The sequence below is a fragment of the Hemicordylus capensis genome, chromosome 4 (assembly GCF_027244095.1).
Source record: "Hemicordylus capensis ecotype Gifberg chromosome 4, rHemCap1.1.pri, whole genome shotgun sequence".
Taxonomy (NCBI): domain Eukaryota; kingdom Metazoa; phylum Chordata; class Lepidosauria; order Squamata; family Cordylidae; genus Hemicordylus; species Hemicordylus capensis.
The window spans coordinates 275,106,380-275,125,093 of record NC_069660.1 but is presented as its reverse complement, the minus strand read 5'-3'; the positions used below and the strand labels follow the sequence as shown (position 1 = coordinate 275,125,093).

The 18,714-nt window shown below is 45.9% G+C and overlaps 1 protein-coding gene across 1 annotated transcript in view; it reads left to right on the top strand.

Moving 5' to 3' along the window:
• The first annotated feature begins 606 nt into the window (after window positions 1–606).
• Window positions 607–18,714, top strand: part of ZNF704 (zinc finger protein 704) — a 73,531-nt gene continuing 55,423 nt past the window's right edge. Inside the window, exons 1-2 of the mRNA XM_053246429.1 lie at window positions 607–1,563; window positions 14,606–14,853. Coding sequence (XP_053102404.1) covers window positions 1,249–1,563; window positions 14,606–14,853 — 563 coding nt within the window. The 5' untranslated portion in view covers window positions 607–1,248. The remainder of the gene's footprint in view (window positions 1,564–14,605; window positions 14,854–18,714) is intronic.

Here is an 18,714-nt window from a genome sequence, read left to right as displayed (position 1 = left end):
TGCCTGCTGCACAGAACTTGGCAGTGTTGTACGTGAGGGCCCGGTTCTCGTCGGGGTGTAGGCTCAGGTTGATCTTCCAGCACTACTTGCACAGTAACAGAGTAAGAGCTTGTCCTGAATGTCTTGATAAAAGGGGCAGGAGAGGAATACATGTTCTGTGGTTTCAGTCTGCCCGTTATCACAGGGACAAAGCCTCTGCATGAATGGAACCTTACTATATTTGCCCTCCAGAACAGTGGAAGGTAGGGTGTGACAGCGGGCAAGGGTAGGCAGTAATCAAGAATGTGGAACAAGTTGTTTTTAATAAGCTGATCTTAGGCAGAGTAACAGTGGGCTGCGGAACTGAATTGGGCAGCTAGACTGCAATTCTATGTCCCTGTAAGTCCCACTGAAATTTGTGGGACTTAAGCATAGACCAGGGGCGTAGTAGCTAGTGAAGAGAGGGCCCTTGTTCACCCCTCTCTCTGGCAGCCCCTCCGAATGAGGGAGATAATTGAACCCATTCACTCAATTATAGCTACTCCCCTGGCATGGAAAGAACCTGTTGGGAAAAGTGACAAGGCACACAACACCACTGCTGTGGCACACGGAGCCAGCACCCCTACGGAAAAGACGTTCTCCGAGAAGAAGGCAGCTTCACCTGTTGGATAGACGGGCCTCAAGCAACCATGCCCTATTTTTGCACCACAGTCACAGCACTTGTTGCTGGGCCCGCACGAGGTCTCAGAGGTGAGAAGAAAGCCTCGGCAAACACGCCCCCGCCCTGCGGAGCCGACGCCTCTGCCAAGGAAGGCGAATCTGCGGCTCACGAGCACTTGGCAGGGAGACGAGACTCCAGTCCGGGTTTTGTGGTGCGGGGCGGGGAGGGGGGGACTACTAGCGAGCCGCAAGGAAAGGCTAGCCGAAGAGCGTCGCTGGCTCGGTTCATCCGTCCCCCGCAGCCGCCAACAGCTGGCGAGCGCCACCAGGCCTGTGGAAGGGAGCCGGCGAAGGTCCCCGAGACGCTCTTCCCAGGCGGGCTGACTCCATGGCTGCAGCGCGCCCGGCCTTCCTGCCCAGCGCGCCCGCTCCTGGCGGCGATGGTGGCGGCTGCAGCGCCTCTGCTGCCTTGCCGTGAGTGCCTCCTCCGTCTTCGCCGCCGCGCGCCAGCAGCCACCACCCACTAGGCTAGCCCAGCCCAGCCCAGCCCAGCCGCGGTGAGCCCGCTCCCAGCTCCGCGCGGTGCGCTAAGCTGAGCTGGGCGCGGCCATGCAAGCGCGGCGCCTGGCCAAGCGCTCCAACCTGGGTAGCCGGCGCCTGAGCGCAGCGCCGGGGCCGCCGCTGCAGCCTGCTTTCCCGGAGTCGGGCGCCCGGGGCATGCCCAAGCCCGAGAGCTCCTGGAGGCCGCCCCGGCGGGAAGGCTCGGCTGCCGCCCTCGAGGAAGAGGACGAGGAGGAGGACGTGGTGGTCGACGTGGAGGAGGAAGACGACGCCGACGAGGCAGAGGCGCCTGGCACGGGCAGCCCCCTGTCGGAGCTCACCGGCCCGGGCAAGGGCCACGCGGCTGCCCGGGGCAGCCTCAAGGTGCGTTGGCGCTGCCGCAGCGGGAAAACCATTCGCGCCGTCCAAGCCCCTACCAGCCTTGGGCCACCCAGCCAGCCCCACGGGACGGGAGGGAGGGGGCGCTTGGGCGGTCACCGCGGGAAGTCGTGGCTGGGGGTTGTCGCTGGGTTGTGGCGCCCCGCGCGGGGGCTAGGCGCGCTGTGCAGCCCATTCCCTCCCCTTCGGGGAAGATTGATGACAGCGCGGGGTCATTCTTCGGGCAACCCCTTGGAAGCTGGATGTGAGGCAGGGCTGTTTTCAGTGCCAAGTCCTAGCCCTACTTGGGCTTCCTGTAAAGAGAGAAGGCGCGAGGGTATCTGAGCATGTCCAGAGTGTATTGTGAACATGAGGTTGTAGGAAGGAACTCCAGTCCTACACATGCACACAGACGAGGTGCACCACGGCTGCTTTTCCTGCCACTGTTGGACGAAAGAAGTGCCATACATATACAACGCTTTCCTTCTCTTTTCGGCTCTCTGTGGGAAAGGGTTCCGGTGCATGAAATGTGGGCGATGTCTCTCCGTTAGTTATAGGACAAAAGGCATGATGTGCAGTGTTGCCATTCCCCTTTCTGGGCAGAAAGGGTATTTGATTAGAGCGAGGGAGCAGAGTGTAACTATTTTTAATATAAAATTGGGATATTCATATTCAGATGGATTTAAGCAAGGGCAGTAGCTTAATCCTCCCGTTTAAGGGGCTCTGGTGGATGGTGGTCCAGCTATTTTCTACCCCCTCTCACAGTTATCTCATGGTGTAAATAAAGATGGCTGTTGTTTACAATTTTTTAAAAAAATATCAACGGCTCTTTAACATAGTGTGTTGTAGTGCTTCATTAAAGAACTTTTGTTCCTATTGCTCGGTGATTGCTGGTGTGCCCGACTAAGATGAGCAACCTAAACTGAAGGGCTCTCTGACGGCAGAGGGCAATACTGCAATGACCACTGCAAATAAGAATGCCTTAAGGTACGCAAAGGCTTTGAAATCCTTGAAGGGCTGCAAAAGAATGGGAAGAGAGGCGAGCTGCAACTGTGTCACAGGGAATGGTAGTAAAGTTTAATGAGGCCAAGGGAACTGCCAAAAGCAAAGAGGAGGAATGACAGTGACATCATTCAGCACAACAGATCCAGTGAAGGGGATGGGAAGTGCTAATTGTGTGTCCAAGGTGAAGGGGGATTAAAGAAGAAGAATATTACAAAAAGAGTGGAAGTGGTTAAGTCCCAGTTAGCTTGTGACCAGAGGAGGTCTCGGCTAGTTTGTGACCAGGGCTGCACAATTTCAGCCCTTCTGCAGATGTTGTTAAGCTATAACTCCCATCATCTCTGACTATTGGCCAGTGCGGCTGGAGATGATGGGAGTTGTAGTCCAAAAACAGTGGGAGAGGGCTGAAGTTGTGCAGTCCCGTGCAGGGGTTCTCAGACTAGAGTCCCCAGGTGGTGTTGGACTACAGCTCCCATCCTCCCCAGCCACAGTAGCCTTTGTGACTGGGGATGATAGGAGTTGTAGTCCAGCAACATCTGGGGACCCAAGTTTGAGAACCCCTGCTATAGTGTGGTGTTGTGACTCGGGCTACAGACTGTATATAGAATGGGGGGAGCTCTTGATCTTGGTTCTTAGGGTTGCAATGGGATATAGAGAAAGTAGGTATTTGTGGCTTTTAAGGTCAAAACCAGCATTTTGAGTGTGCCTAGAAGACTTATAGGAAGCCTGTCCAATGCCCCTGATTCCTGCCCCTGTTTTATTTCTTAATCACACTTCCATGCTGCTCTTTGTCTGGATCTCCTATTTGGGCACTGATTGGCCCCACATCACCAATTTAGAAGTAAGCCTACATGTCCTAACTCAGGGGTACTCAAACCTGGGTCGCCAGATGCTGCTGGACTACAACTCCCATCAGCCACAGTGGCCAAAAGCCATTGTGGCTGATGGGAGTTGTAGTCTAACATCATCTAGGGACTCGGCTTTAAGAACCCCTGTTCTGACTGAAGTTTTTGAACAATAATCTGGGGCAAGGGTGGGCAAACCTGGCCCTCCAGCAGTGGTTGAACTACAATGCCCATCATCCCCAGTCACAGTACATTGTGGCTGGGTTTGGTAGGAGATGAGTTTTGGTTCAACAACAGCTGGAGGGCCAGGTTTGCCCTCTCCTGATCCAGGGTGACACCATATGGTGTAGAGATGTGCACGGAGCCAGCAGGGGGTGGTTCGAAGGTGGAGGGGGGCATACCTTTAAGGGTGGGGGAGGGTGCCCTTACCCCTCCCGCCGCATATCCCCCGCTGGCACTCAGTTTTAAAGTCCCCATCGGGGCAGCAGCATACCTCCCTGCCACCCCGGTGTCGTCCTCAGCCGGAAGTTAGTGGAAGTGCCCAGCGCATGGGCGCACCCTCTCCTGCTCTTAAAGGTATCCCCCCCGCCTTTGAACTGGCAGAATCGCCAGCTGTGCACATCCCTAATATGGAGTGCTTTTACAAAGATAAATGTGATGACTGACAGATTCCTCCTCCTTCTCCCAGGGAGCCGGAGCTCTGCGCTTTCCACAGGAAGCTCAGCCTCTGCTGCCTCGTGGCAGCATTACACTTAATAGACTGCCTTCAAGGCTTATTTTCAAACATGAACAGTAAGTGGCATAGCCATGCGTAGTAGTCTGTGCAGTTGTCTTCATCCTGGCATGCCGGAGCACGCTTTTGAGAGTGGGTGGGTGTCTGATTGACCGCCCCTCAAAAGGATATTGGTGATATGACGCGCTGTTGCCACCTTTCCGCTCCTTTGCTGGTGAGACTCTGGGAAGATTTAAACCTTCAGCCTACATGCTCAAGGCACTTTCTCCTGCCAGTGAGAAGCCAATAGCGAAAGTAAGGGGGAGACAGAAGGGAGAAGAATAGTTAGGGAAGGGAGACACTCTAACCACTATGCCAGCCTGGTGTAGTGGTTAGAGTGTTGGACTAGGACCGGGAAGAGCTGAGTTCCAATCCCCATTCGGTCGTGGAGCTCACTGGGTGACTCTGGGCCAGTTATGTATCTCTCAGCCTAACCTACCTCACAGGGTTGTTGTGAATCTTCACAACATAACCATGTACACTGCTCTGGGCTCCTTGATGGAAGAGCAAGATACACTATATAAAAGTATAAATACATACATACATACGAATAGTTCTGTGGAAGAGCACATGTTCTGTAGGCAGAATGTCCCTGGTTCAGTCTCTCGATCTTCCATCAGTTAAAAAATAGGAAGCAAGACTATAAAGGCCTCCTCCACCTGTGTCCCTGCTGCCAGTCACAGACACTACTAGTATATATTTACATACTGCTTTTCAGCAAAAGTGCTCAACATGGTTTACGTAGATAAATAAATAAAGATGGTTGCCTGCCCCTAAAAGGCTTAAAAAAATATATATATCCTGCTCTTCCTCCAAGGAGACCAGAGTGGTGTGCTACATACTTAAGTTTTCCCCCACGACAACCCTGTGAAGTAGGTTAGGCTGAGAGAGAAGTGAATGGCCCAGAGTCACCCAGCAAGTCTCATGGCTGAATGGGGATTTCAACTCAGGCCTCCCCGGTCCTAGTCCTAGTCTAACCACTACACCACGCTTGCACTTTAAAAGGAAATAAGGTGGACACCAGCAACAACCACCGGAGATACTTGTTTGTTTTTACATTTATGTCCCGCTCTCCCTCCAAAGAGCCAGAACAGGGTACATGGTTATGTTCAGAGGCAGAGCCACCATTGAGCAAGCGGGTGCAAAGAATCCGGGCCGCTGCCCCTCAGGGGCTGTGCCTTGCACCCCGGACATGTCCCCTGTGTCTGACATCAGATGCGGGGCAGCATAGCTAATCGCTCCCAGCGTTAGACATCAGACACTGATGCAGGGGGCAGGGCCTCCCTCCACACCTGGTTATGTTTATTCCCACAACAATCCTGTGATGTAGGTTAGGCTGAGATAGAAGTGACTGGGGTTGGATAGGGACAGATTGCTCTCCCCCTGCTAAATATAAGAGAATCACCCCTTTAAAAGGTGCCTCTTTGCTCAGTAAGCAGGAGTTATAGTAACCGATAGTAATGTAAAAGGATCACTGTTCTGACTCTGCATAAGGCAGCTTTATATGTTCATATGAGAATATGGAAACTCGAATGAATGATTCGCCATATAGAAGCAGCCTCTGCACGAGGGGATAGCTGCTGCTATCATGGCCTGCTTTTAACTTCTTTCCTGCCCATGGTGCGATTTGGCCAGTTTGGAGAGCTAAGCTAGATGAATTAGCTGAGCTAATTTGGCTCAGTATCATTGTTCTTATGATCAAATTGGCATAAATGAAAGGGTTTCGAACAGGGTGGATTTGATTTAAATCAAACTGATTTAAATCACGATTTAAATCACGATTTAAATCACTAGCAGGTGGATAAAAATAAAAAAAATCCGATTTAAATCAAAAAAATCCGATTTAAATTAAAAAAAATCCGATTTAAATCAAAAAAATCCAATTTTTTTTATTTAAATTGGATTTTTTTGATTTTTATCCACCCTGCTAGTGATTTAAATCGTGATTTAAATCAGTTTGATTTAAATCAAATCCACCCTGGTTTTGAATCAAGAGGTGAATCCAACCGGTGAGTTTGGTACAGAGACAAAACTGACTAAAGTTGACTAAAGATAACTGACTAAAGTTGACAAGTTGACTAAAGATACTGACTAAAGTTGACAAGCTTGTCCCATTATAAAAAGCTTACAAAACTCTAATATGAATGTTCTCCTTGCTCAACGGCAGCAGGAAGGTTTCCCCTAAAGTGTCTTAAAGAACTGCATAATGCTTATTTTGAAACATTACTGAAGGTGTGATAGGGCAAGCTGAAACCATGTCATGTATTGACTTCTCCACGAAGACTGCTCAGAGATCCAGCTGTGCTGATGGTTAATATGATTTGTTTTTATAACTGAGATGGAGCTTGTCAAGAGCTTGGCACCTAATGGTTGCTTTGTAATGTGAAGAGGTCTAGCCTGTTGCTGATGCTACAGATAAACTCAGCTTGTCTGATACAAGGAACATCAAAGAAGTCTGATGTGCATGACAAGATTGTTTATGTTTAAAAACATGCAGCATAAGGAACAGGATTATATTTCTGGTTCATGGCTGAAGGAAGCTGATGGAGAGTGTTACAGGCAAATGGGAGAATTGCTTTCTTATATACTACTTATGTTCAGTACATGCATGTCATAAAACATGTATTACTTAGATGCCAGAAAGAACTCTATACAGAAACCTTGTGGGTAGTATATGTTATGTCTAAAACATTGTCACTTATTTCTGTTTTCTTATTGTGAATGGTTTGTGGTTTTTTAGGGTCTTAGGTTTTTTAGTTTAGGGTTTTTTAAGTATCAGGGCTGCACAACTTTGGCTGCCTTTCAGATGTTGGACTAGAACTCCTATAATCCTTTACTATTGTCCACTGTGACTGGGAATGATGGGAGTTGGAGGGCCAAAATTGGGTAGTCCTGGCCTATAGTGTTGGCCATGCATGCCAAAGCTCATGTCTGAGAGATATTTTCAAAAGAACTGGTTTAGAAAACATCATTAGCTGACCCATCGGTCATAGGAACATAGGAAGTTGCCATATACTGAGTCAGACCATTGGTCCATCTCGCTCAGTATTGTCTACACGGACTGGCAGCGGCTTCTCCAAGGTTGCAGGCAGGAATCTCTCTCAGCCCTATCAGCAATGGGACAAATTGTGGAAATGGACGTCGAACGTAACCCCCCCCCACCGATTACCTGATGTGCCTTGAAATCCCCCACCCCCGAGTTACAGTACTACCTGCATATACTTCATAACCTTGTGGGTTTCCAAATCCTTGTGTGTAAATCTTTGTAGATATATCATGTACAAACAACCACTTTGTATATAATTGTGCTTTGGCAATGTACTGTATGCTTTGGTAGTTTGTTGGTTCAATAAAAAAAATCTTGTCCTATAAAAAAATCTTTTCCTATCTTGGAGATGCCAGGGAAGGAACTTGGAGCCTAGATGCTCTTCCCAGAGTGGCTCCAGCACCTAAGGGGAATATCTTACAGTGCTCACATTCTAGTCTCCCTTTTGTATGCAACCAGGGCAGACCCTGCTTAGCTTAAGGGGACAAGTCATGCTTGCTACCACAAGACCAGCTCTCTTCCCGTCATCTGTTAAATAACAACCATATGAATTTGCAGTCTTGTAGTGAAAATTATTTCTTAGTTTAAATTTAAGCCATGCTTAATGGGCATGGTTGCATATAATGAGCAGTCATTGGCAAGGCAAGTAATTCAATGCAAAGAGGACCCCAAAATGTTAAAATCCAGGGCAGCACTTTCCCAAGCATTGTTAGAAGAATCTGTATTACCTCATTGTGCTCCTCAATGAACAAAGTCGTCTTACTGAATAGAGAGTACTCTAGAATTCTTCGTTTCCAAACTGATGCATCCTCAGGCAAGAGAATGAGAGAACGTTTAAGTGAACTTGAGGCTGAAGTTGTGTTAAAAATACTCAAAACTGAAATAGTCTTTTAGCCATTTGATGTTTTAACAGCATGATTACTGTGACTAACATAACAGTAGTCCAGCTCCTGTTGCTGCAAGTGATGCTTTCTTTGCTATTAAGCATGTTTCAGTTACCAGAACGATTTTATTGGTGCTAGTAAATGCTCAGTTGTCTGAGGAAGATTTTGCAGCCTAAGCATTACTGTATGCCCCCATTTATGATCATTTTAAGTATTTCTAAAAAGATTTCACTTAATGTTTGTAACCCCAGAGCTCTTTCCCTCCATCCAGCCCTGTATCTCCAGTTAACTTTTTGAACATCTCACCACCATCTCAGACACAGTATATGTGACTGAACTGCCCCTCTTTCCTCTAAGCCTTTGTCTTGTTGATTCGTTTCCACGGATAGTGTCACCACTGACCCTGTAAACCAGGCATGAAATCTTGGTTTTGTCTCAGATTCTTTCTGTGTTCAGCTCCTCAATTCATGCCACTTATCTTTGAACAACATAGCAAATTTCAGCCCTTTTAACCTCTTCATTCAAAACATGGGTTCATGCTTTGGACATTTCTTGCTTTGAGCACTGCCGCCTTCTTCTCTATGGCTTTTTTTCCACACCTCAGTCTCCTTCCCAGAACTCTGTAGCCAAAACCACTTCTCTCTCCCACTGTTGACGCAAGGAGGGGAAAGGGTGTCCTAGGACAGAACAACTCACATTAAATGAATGTGGTCGAACAAAGCAACACACCAGGCTTCTACTCAAAGCCTGGCTAACTAAAAATACTGGAGCCCCCAGCGTGAGTTTGTGAAGATATGCTAAAGTGCCTCTTAAATCTGACTTGCCTATTACCCATTTCTTTCCTTCGGCTTTTTAAAGAGCAGGCAATCCAGACAGAATTTGTAAGCTGAATCGCATATCCTTTTTGACACATTGCCATATGGCAATATTGAAAAATAGTTACATAAAATATACTTGTATAGGGTTTGGGCCCAATTTTGCATCAACACCATAAATATTGTTGCATATTTGTAAAGAGATTGCTGTCCTTCTGTCTTCTTAAACTGAACCCTTAAAGGGAAAATGGCCATTATAAACTGGCTTACAGTTCAGACTCCATGAACTTGTTGCATTTCCTCAAATGCCTACCCTGGCTTTGGCAGATCCAGTGCAACTCCATGTTCTGTCCTCTGCGTTCCATTGTCCTTTCACTAGCCCCTTTCTCTGCTCTAATATCCAAGTACTTCCATGCCTGTGAACTCCATCACCCTCAACTGGCCTTCTGTTTACTCTTCTTTTAAGCCTTTTGTACTGCCCAAATGATGATACACCTAGTTTTTCAAAACAACGCCTATTTAATTGTTATTTTAATTGTCCATTTTTACTTTAGTTTTTGTCTTATGCTCCTTTTATTAGCTATTGTTATAGATCATGAAAAAGCCTAATAAACTTCAGCTATTGGGAGCGGGGGAAACACACCAGGTTCTGAAGGTCATGTGTAAAAGTGAAGTTTTACACTGCTTTTCCTCTGTACAAATTCCTGCAATTACTTTTGTGTCTCCTTTTTTCCCAGTTGATGTTTTTTTAAACTCTTGTATGGATGGTGTGCATAAGTGACAAATGGTTCAGATGATCCATCATAAACATGGATCATATAAACACACAAACTCTGTGATTATTTTGTTTCCCATGTGGAAATCTCAGTAGAACAGTAAACTAATAAGTGCATCAGTCACGGAGATATGGTAACCCTGGTTCTGCTGCAAAACAGTAAAATCCTGGATGTGGCTTTTTCAAAGTTATTTTCTTCGTATACTGCATTCTCTTAAAAAGGGTGTGTGATGTAGTGTTTGTTTTCTGCCACATTTAATAAACAACTGGAAGTGCTTTCACTTCTGAGTTGAACTGTTTATGGTCGCACATGGAAATAAACTGATATTGTGCTGACTCCTCGCCTGACATCACTAGAGGCTCACATTAAAGAAAGGTATGAGTCTGTATCTATTTATAGATATTATTAGATATATTTATAATTAGATATTTATAGATGTAAATGAATATTTATTATTAGATATTATTAGATATATCTATAAATAGATCAATATTCATAGTTATAAATGGATATTTATATACCGCTTTTCAACAAAGTGCTCAAAGTGGTTTACATAGAAGCAAAAATAATAAAACAAGATGCTTCTCTGTCCTAAAAGGCCTTGCAGTCTGAAATGAAACATAAGATAGACACCAGCAACAACAACTAGAGGGATGTAGTGCTGGGGTTGGATGGAAACAGTTGCTCTCCCTGTGCTAAATATAAGAGAATTGCCACTTTGCTCAGTTAACAGGCCTCTATGCACTAGAGTCCGTATCTGCATCAGCTTTCAAGCTGTGGGATCTGGTTTTCCTCTACCGCAGTCAGGCAGGGGCAGGCACATGACTTCCCTTGGGTTTCCTGTCCTCCTCTTTTAGAGCTAGAAAATTAAGTCGACAGTTTGCTGTGCCTTGTGCCCTTAGTAGTCTGCCGTGGTGTAGGCTTGCCCCCTTAGCAGAGGGGACGCGCAGGGATGGAGCACTGGTACTTCTTGGCTTCTCCGACTGTTGGGATGGGCATGGCCATGGAAGCTGTCATGGAGAGTGCCTAAACTTCTGATTTGCAGCTACATCACTGTACCTTATTGAGCACTAGGCATTAGGGGCTAAGCAAGTGAATCAGGCAGTCCCCACTTTGAATTCCAAGCAAGTCACAAACTCTGAGACCAGTACTGGTCTTTCAGTACTCCTGGAATGGTGGTGGGGGTGGGGGCTGCCCAAACATTCCTATGCTCTTAACTTGGGGAAATTGAGTGCAAAGCCGATTTGTGAGTGTGCATAACAAATGGACCACAGTCTGGCACAAGCGGATGCCAATGTTAGGGTACCCCAAAGGAGCAGCAGACTCAGACAAGATGTTTAAAACAAAGAAATGAAGTTCATTTATAAAGCAGAAGCACAATGTAAACAGTGGTAATTGGCTACCTTGATACTGTCACAATTGCAGAGGGAGTTAAGGCAGCTCCCAAGAAGTGGATCAAGAAGTTAGGAGAATCAGGGAGTAAATAGCCTAGTGGCCGCTGGGCGCTGGAATGTGGACAGAGTGTGTGTCTTGTGGGGAGAGAGAATAAAGAATGGAAGGTAAAGGCAATTTATTACCTATTTGTGTCTGCTGTTTTGTGCACGATGCCAAAAGAGTTGGCTTCCCACCAGGAGAAGATCTGGGATCCCTCGCAAAGGTTTTGCTAAAGCAAGGGCAAGGAGAGGCAGCAAGGTTAAAGCCTCTCCAACCCCAACTAGTGCTGAGTCAGGAACTCCAGTTTAATTAAAAATGCACAGGATTTGGGAGAGGAGTTTGCCTTTTGCTAAGTACCTTTTGTACTGGTTCAGTTTTTGCACCACACTGCTGTTTGTTCCAAGCAGAGGCCAATTTCCTTTTGGGCACCAAGTTCCTGTCTATGCTCTGTTTCCATCACTTTCTGTAGAAAACCAGAGGATGGAAGTAAAGAGACTGTTTGCTAACAGTAGCTAGTTGGCACTCCTGCATATGCCTGCTCCCTGCCTATGGCCAGTTGGTGTAAGCCACTCTTACCCCAACTGGATAAAGCCTTTTTTGCACGACACTGCAAGTGACCAAAATATTCATCAGTCTGAAATATTGTGTAGAAGTGTAAAGCTGTACTTGTTGGCAGCTGAGCTGCATGTAATGGCAGGCCATGGAGAGGGAGCTGACCTCTAGAGCAAATAGCTACCACCTACATAATGGTTTTTGGGTTAGTTCTAAATTAGTGCTGATTTAAAAAAAAATTGGTTGAAAAATCTGCTTCTTACAAGATGTGACTCTTAAGGGACAGCTTGTGTGTCTTCCCTCCTCTTTCAAATGTGGCCATTATCACTACTGTGAAAGTTTATATTTTATTTTGCATTAATTATCCTTTGTTTTGTGTTTTTGAGCTTTTTGCTTTGCACTACAGTGGAGAGCAGATTTTCTGAGTAGTATGTCATCTGGCTTTGTGTCAAGAAGTATAAAATGACTAATGTTTTCCGCTTGGGGACCATTTATGTTCTTAACGTAATCATTCCAGTTTTGCTTTTGAAACAACTGCCAGAAGACTTTCCAAGGAAACTTCAGAATAGGAAATATGTTTAAATATAAGACCAACCCTGCTGGATCAAGCCAAAGACCTATCTAATCCAGCATCCTGTTTCACACAGTGGCCCACCAGGTGCCTCTGAAAAGCCCACAGGCAAGAGGTGAAGGCATGCCCTCTCTCCTGCTGTTGCTCCCCTGCAACTGGTATTGAGAGGCATTGTGCCTTTGAGGCTGGAGGTAGCCCATAGCCACCAGACTGTTAGCCATTGATAGACCTATGCTCCATGACTTTGACCTTTTTAAAGCCATCCAAGCTGGTGGCCATCACCACATACAGTATTCCTTCTAACAGAGATTCCCAGATGTTGTTGACTAGAACTCCCGTAATCCTTATGCAAAAGCCATTGCAACTGAGGATTCTGGGAGTTGTGGTCAACAACATCTGGGACTCCCTGTTAGAAGGAACACTGACCACATCCCATAGTAGAGAATTTCATAGATTAATTATGCGCTGTGTAATATATGTGTATGCTTTGACATGTTCTTTCTTCAAACTTACATTGACTTTTAAAGTAGCTTTATAGTGGCATAATTATTTTTGTTGTGACGTGAAATACAGTAAACCAAAGGCAGGTAATTTGTGGGGCTGTGCTTTGGAACATCCAAAGTTAAATACCATAATATGCACCAGCTCTTTGGAGCTATGCCGAAGTGGCCAGTCCCAGCATAGCTATCACCACACAATACTGCATGTTTCCAGAGCAGCAGGGTCCCTTCAGGTATTTTCCCCATAGAGTCTATGGGGAAGAGACAACACTTCCCAGTGTTCTCTGCACACACCTTCCTGCATGCCTTTCTAGCTGCTGTTGTGGCACTTTGGGGCTCTGCTTTCCATAGAGCCCCACCACCACACACCCACACATACCAGTACTATGCAGTACTGCTCAGAGACCATTGCACTGTGAGAGACCAGCGCCACACCATTCCAAAAGATTAGCACCTATCATTTTACTTCAGACATTCCAAAGCAGCCCTAATAATTTAATTTTTAGTAAGGACCATATTGGACCATTTTTGTATAGCCATTGTATATTCAGACTTCTCTGCAATTATGAAGACTGGGATGTGTGTTAGACAGTCGGAAGTTTCAAGATTTTAACAAAAATCTGCAGACAGCACAAAAGAACTTCAGTGGCTACAGTGAACTGCAGTCCTCAGACTATACACTTTCAGAATGGGCTGTTATACTTGTCCATGTTTATATAATCTATAGCTAGGACCTAGTCACCTTGTTAACTGGTTTCAGTTTAAGAAAGAAATCACTTTTTTCACCAGAATTTGTAAGCAGTGCAGAATAATGACACTGGATAAATGGGCAACAAAATTCAGTTTAAGTGTGTAATGATGCACATTGGAGCAAAAAGTCCAGACTGCATATGAGAATAGGATCTGAATTGGCTTTGACTGTCCTGGAAAGAAATATTTAGTGGACAGCTCACTGGAAACATCAACCTGGCATTCAGTAACTTGAAAAAGGCAACTTCAGTGTTGGGAATTGGTAAGAAAGGGATTGAAAATAGAACTCATAAGATCATAATGCTTTTAAATAAATCTATGGTGCAGGTCCCGAACCGAATCACCGAAAACCCGAATTGCACACCCCTACTCTGGAGACACAGTCCCCTTCTGTACCCTCTTGTCCAGTGGTGGCTGTGCCACTGATCTGGCTAGTAACCCTATGCAGATATTCAGTTCCGAATATCCAAAGCTGAATGAGATCTTCAGAGCCTCCCTGATACCATGCAGAAGAGACCATTTCCACTGCTCACTTCTGCACAATGCTGCCTGTTCCTCAATGTCATTGGGCCCATAAAGAGAACCAGAGCCCTATCAGCCCCATTAACATTTGGGAAGAAGTGCTGGGAAGTTGTGTCCTTTCCATGTGGATAAATGATATTTCACCCCTGTGTATTACAATAACCTGCAAAGCAGACAAAATCACTCACTTCTAAATTGAATCTCGTATTTCATTGAAGAAAAACAAGGTTTTAGACCTCATGGTTCCAGATACACACACAATTTAAAAACCACAAACCTGATTATGCATTAGTACACATTTGAAACATGGGAAATATGCTGAAGAATAGAGGAAAAGGTTCCACAGAAAAGCCAACATGTGCTCACTGAGAGTACCTATCTGCATACTCTGAAGAGGGTACCCTAACTATTAGCAAATATCTCTAGGACAGAAAATGAAGAGGTTTCTGATGCCTGTAAAGCAAAGTGGTAGTAATGTGACTCAGAACTGCTAAATAGGATGGTATGCCTGGAGGCTATGTCTGCCCCTTTTTTCAAATGAATTGCAAGAAATCTAATAATCGCTTTTTAATTTTGCAGGCAACCAGCATAAAGCGTGAAATGACCTTCACAGCGTTTCAGCAGGAGGACCTAAAAAGTGATCTGAATCAAAAACACTCAGACCAGCAATTCTTTCCATTGGCTACGAAGGAGGATGATTCAAAAACAGCAGACACCAAAAAACCTGCCAGAGCCCATGAGCAAGAAAAAGAAAGCACTCGTTCCATCTGCCTTCTTGAGCAGAAACGCAAAGTTGTATCTTCAAATATTGATGTACCTCCTGCAAGGTAAGAAGACCTGAAAACTAGGCAAGAGGGTCAAAAGTTGTTAGTGTTCCCTAGCCAACTGTGTTGGAATTCTTGTCTCGACTATAAAGTGTTGCCTACAAATATTGAGTGTCTGGGGAGGTAATGCAAGGGGAAGGGTTTAATGGTTAGTTTTCATAGACCTTGGAATCCTAGCTGAGTCGTGTGCCCATTGGGCGGCCTTTGGCAAGCTTTTCCTCTCAGCTGCAGTTTTCCCATCTGTGAAATGGCAATAAATTATTACCGTATTTTCTGGTAGAAAGGCCTTTACAGCGGAGGTGCCTTAAAGTAACTTTTAAAATCGTATGCGCTGCGGCCTTTCTGCCAGAAAATATGGTAATAATTTATTGCCATTTCACAGGTGGTGAGGGAAGGAGGTGCAGCAGCAGCTCAGCTGGACCCTCCAACCAACAATAGGCTCCACGTGGTCGAGAGGGCCTGGAAGGAACAGAGGCAGCGGAAGAGGAGTGGTGACAGCGCCGTTGGGCCTTCCTGGCCCTGGGTTTGCATGCTTCACCCCCTTTTCATTTCCCATGGAGTGCCATTTGCACTCCGCATGGAGGCATTTCGGCCCCTTGCTCTCCCTCCCACCCCACAAAGGTGCTTTAGCTGTAGCCTTCACGCTGATACGGCGTTACTGATGTGATTTTAAAAAATTTGGCTTGGTTTTGTAGACTTGGGGTTTGATTTTTGCTTTCCTTTGCTTTTTGGCCCTTCCTACAGCAACAGTTGGGAACAGCACCATCCAGGCTTGTCATCACCTTTTTCAGCATAAAGATTAATTGACAGGACTACTTATAGTTCATCCGCCATTTTCCGTACACTAGGGAAATGCACAGAACCGGTTTGGAGGCCCTTTATGGGCCTTGGAACTGGTTTGAACAACAGCCAGTTTGACTGGTTCGAAGGCGGAGGGCATACCTTTAAGAGTGTGGGAGGGTGTCCTTACCCCTCCCACCGCATTTCCCCCACTGGTGCTCCATTCAAAAAGTGCCCATCGGGGCGGCAGCGTACCACACGTGCCAGGTACATCCGGGTACTTCCGGCCAAGGAGGACACTGGGGCAGCAGAGAGGTATGCTGCTGCCCCGATGGACACGTTTTGAATGGAGCGCAGGTGGGGAAAATGCGGCGGGAGGGTTATGGGCAGCCTCCCCCACCCTTAAAGGTATGCCTCCCGCCTTCGAACCAGCCCCCGCCAGTTCCGTGCACATCCCTACCGTACGCATAGTAGCATATGTAGTTTGCATTCATAAGGTCCCTGGTTCACTCCTCATGTCCCCAGTTTAAAGGATCTCTGGTAGTGGGGCTGAAAAAGATCTGTGCCACCATCGGTTAAAGGAGGCCTTGGTCACTAATGGCTCAGACTTGGTCTGAGTGACCAAGGAGTTGGTCACTAATGGCTTAGACTTGGTCACTAATGGCTCAGCTTAGTACAGGTCAGCCTGTACAAAAAGGAAAATTGTAATTTGTGTGCATTTATCTTCTACTTACAGTGGTTGACGTGACTCACACTGTCTCCTTGATGCTGAGAATTGCAACTGGGGCTGCTGTAGACACGTAAGGCAGCCTGACACTGTGGTGGAAAGGTGGTTGCACAAGCAGCACTGCCACAGTGGCTGCCATGCTCCCAATGGGCGTAGCGGTGGCAGCCTGGCTTGTGCAGCTTCTTGTCCTCAGTAGGGATGGGACTGCCTTATGCATGCACATTTGCTCTGGTGCGGTTTGCAGCATCACTAAGATGTTGCGCCTCATGTCACCAGTAATTTAATAGCCTTTTAAATACAGACGTGTTCTCAAAGCAGTTCATATTTTAAATTTAAAAATCAAACATCTTAAAAGCTAGCAGTGTAGAAAAGGAAATTAGAAACAGGCGCATTTGTACTAAGGATGTGCTTTATTTAGTTTGATAAAGCTGAACACAATTCCATGGCATAGTCAAAGAATACGAATTACTATGAAGTAATATGCAGGTATCATAACACTGCAAATGCCCATCCATTCACAAGTGGTTCTAATTACAAATCAAATTGGGGTTTGATTTAAAAGTGTGGACTGTTTTGTTTTTCTTCATGGTTCATATGAGCCACATTTTCCAAACTGTTGTCTTCCATAAATGTTACTTGATAGAATTTGAAGCATTGGCATGAAACCAAGTATGAGTAGACTGTAGAATGGAAAATCCTTGTCAGCTCTTTTCTAGAAATGGTAACAGAATATTAGGGGTGTGTGAATTCGAACCTGATGAATGACCAGCTGGTCTGATCTGGTCTGTTCAGCAGACTAACTCGTACCAGTTCAAATTGGTTCACCCATAGGGAATAATGGGGAACTGGAACCATCCCATTATTCCCATTGGGTAACTCTTGGGGACTCCAAAGCAGGTTGGGTGGTAGGTGATGATGGGTGCTACCTACCACCCAACCCACAAAAGAAATAGGCCAGCAGGCAAGTTAAAACAAATTTTTAACCTTTCCCCAATACCTCGATTGGATCCCATAGGGGATCTGGGGAACAGTTAAAAATTTGTTTAAAATCACCTGCTTGCCCATTTCTTTTGTGGGTAGGTAGCACCCATCATGCTCTACCACCCAACTCACTTTGGTGTCCTAGGAGCTGCCCATGGGGAACAATGGGGTGTTTTGAGTTTACCCATTGTTCCCTATTGTTCCTTATGGCTGAAACACTAGAAATGTTTTGCATTTTGTTCCTTCAAAACAGCCGATTCGACCACTGTTTTGATGAAATGTTTCAGCCATCTGTGTTTTGTTTAGATTTTTAATGAATTTTTGAATTTTTTCTGGGTTAGTAGGTCAACCCCAGGGGCGTAGCAAGGTTGGAGTGGGCCCAGAGACAAGATTTTAAAATGCCCCCCCCCCCCCGAAGCTCAGCTCATGAAGGAAAGAAATCTTAAATAAGGCTGAATAGTGGTAACAAAAAGGATAGTAAAATTTATATGTGTGATTGTGTGATAGATAGATAGATAGATAGATAGACCTATGTGCCACAATAGAACATCATCCTGAATTATTTTTTAAAAGGTTTTGTAAATTGTGGATGATGCAAGTCATTTAATGGTGCTAGAGAAAGACATGCTGTTCCTGTAGCTCCAGGTCTTAACACTCACATCAGTTTTGGAGGATGAATCCAACTGAAGGAAGCCCTACCTAAATCCCATTCCCCAAACTAGGCCCTATTTAAAAGAAAGAGCTCTACCCTGCCCCCACCCCCCAGTCAAGGGGGTTTGGTGTGTGTGTGTGTGGGTCACCAATCCGATGTCTTCTTCTTTTGGTGTATTCAGCTGCAGAAGACGTCTGACCAGGAGCTCCAGGCAATCGGGCTGAGCACGCACTGGCACTCAGCAGCCGGGAGGAGGGCCAATGGGGCTGGCAGGAGGGTCACCCACCCAACCAAAATTAGAGACGAATTGGGATGGGGGAGGGCAGGGACAGCAACCAGTTAAATTCACTGGAGTGCTGGTCACTTAGGAAAACAAAAAACAGGTGGTACTGCAAAAGAAAAGGACAATTGAGAGAGACAGATAAGCCTCTTGTCTATCTCTTTCTCTCTCTCCAGCAGCAGACAGAGAACATGGCAGGCCCAGCCAGGCAAGCCGGTTCTCTTCCTCCAGAGGCAGAGTAAAGCCAGGCATTGTCTGCCTGGGCTTTAAATATACCTTGAAGCTCATAGGAAGCTGCCGTATACTGAGTCAGACCATTGGTCTATCTAGCTTAGTATTGTCTACACAGACTGGCAGTGGCTTCTCCAAGGTTACAGGCAGGAATCTCTCTCAGCCCTATCTTGGAGAAGCCAGGGACAGAATTTGGAACCTGCTGCTCTTCCC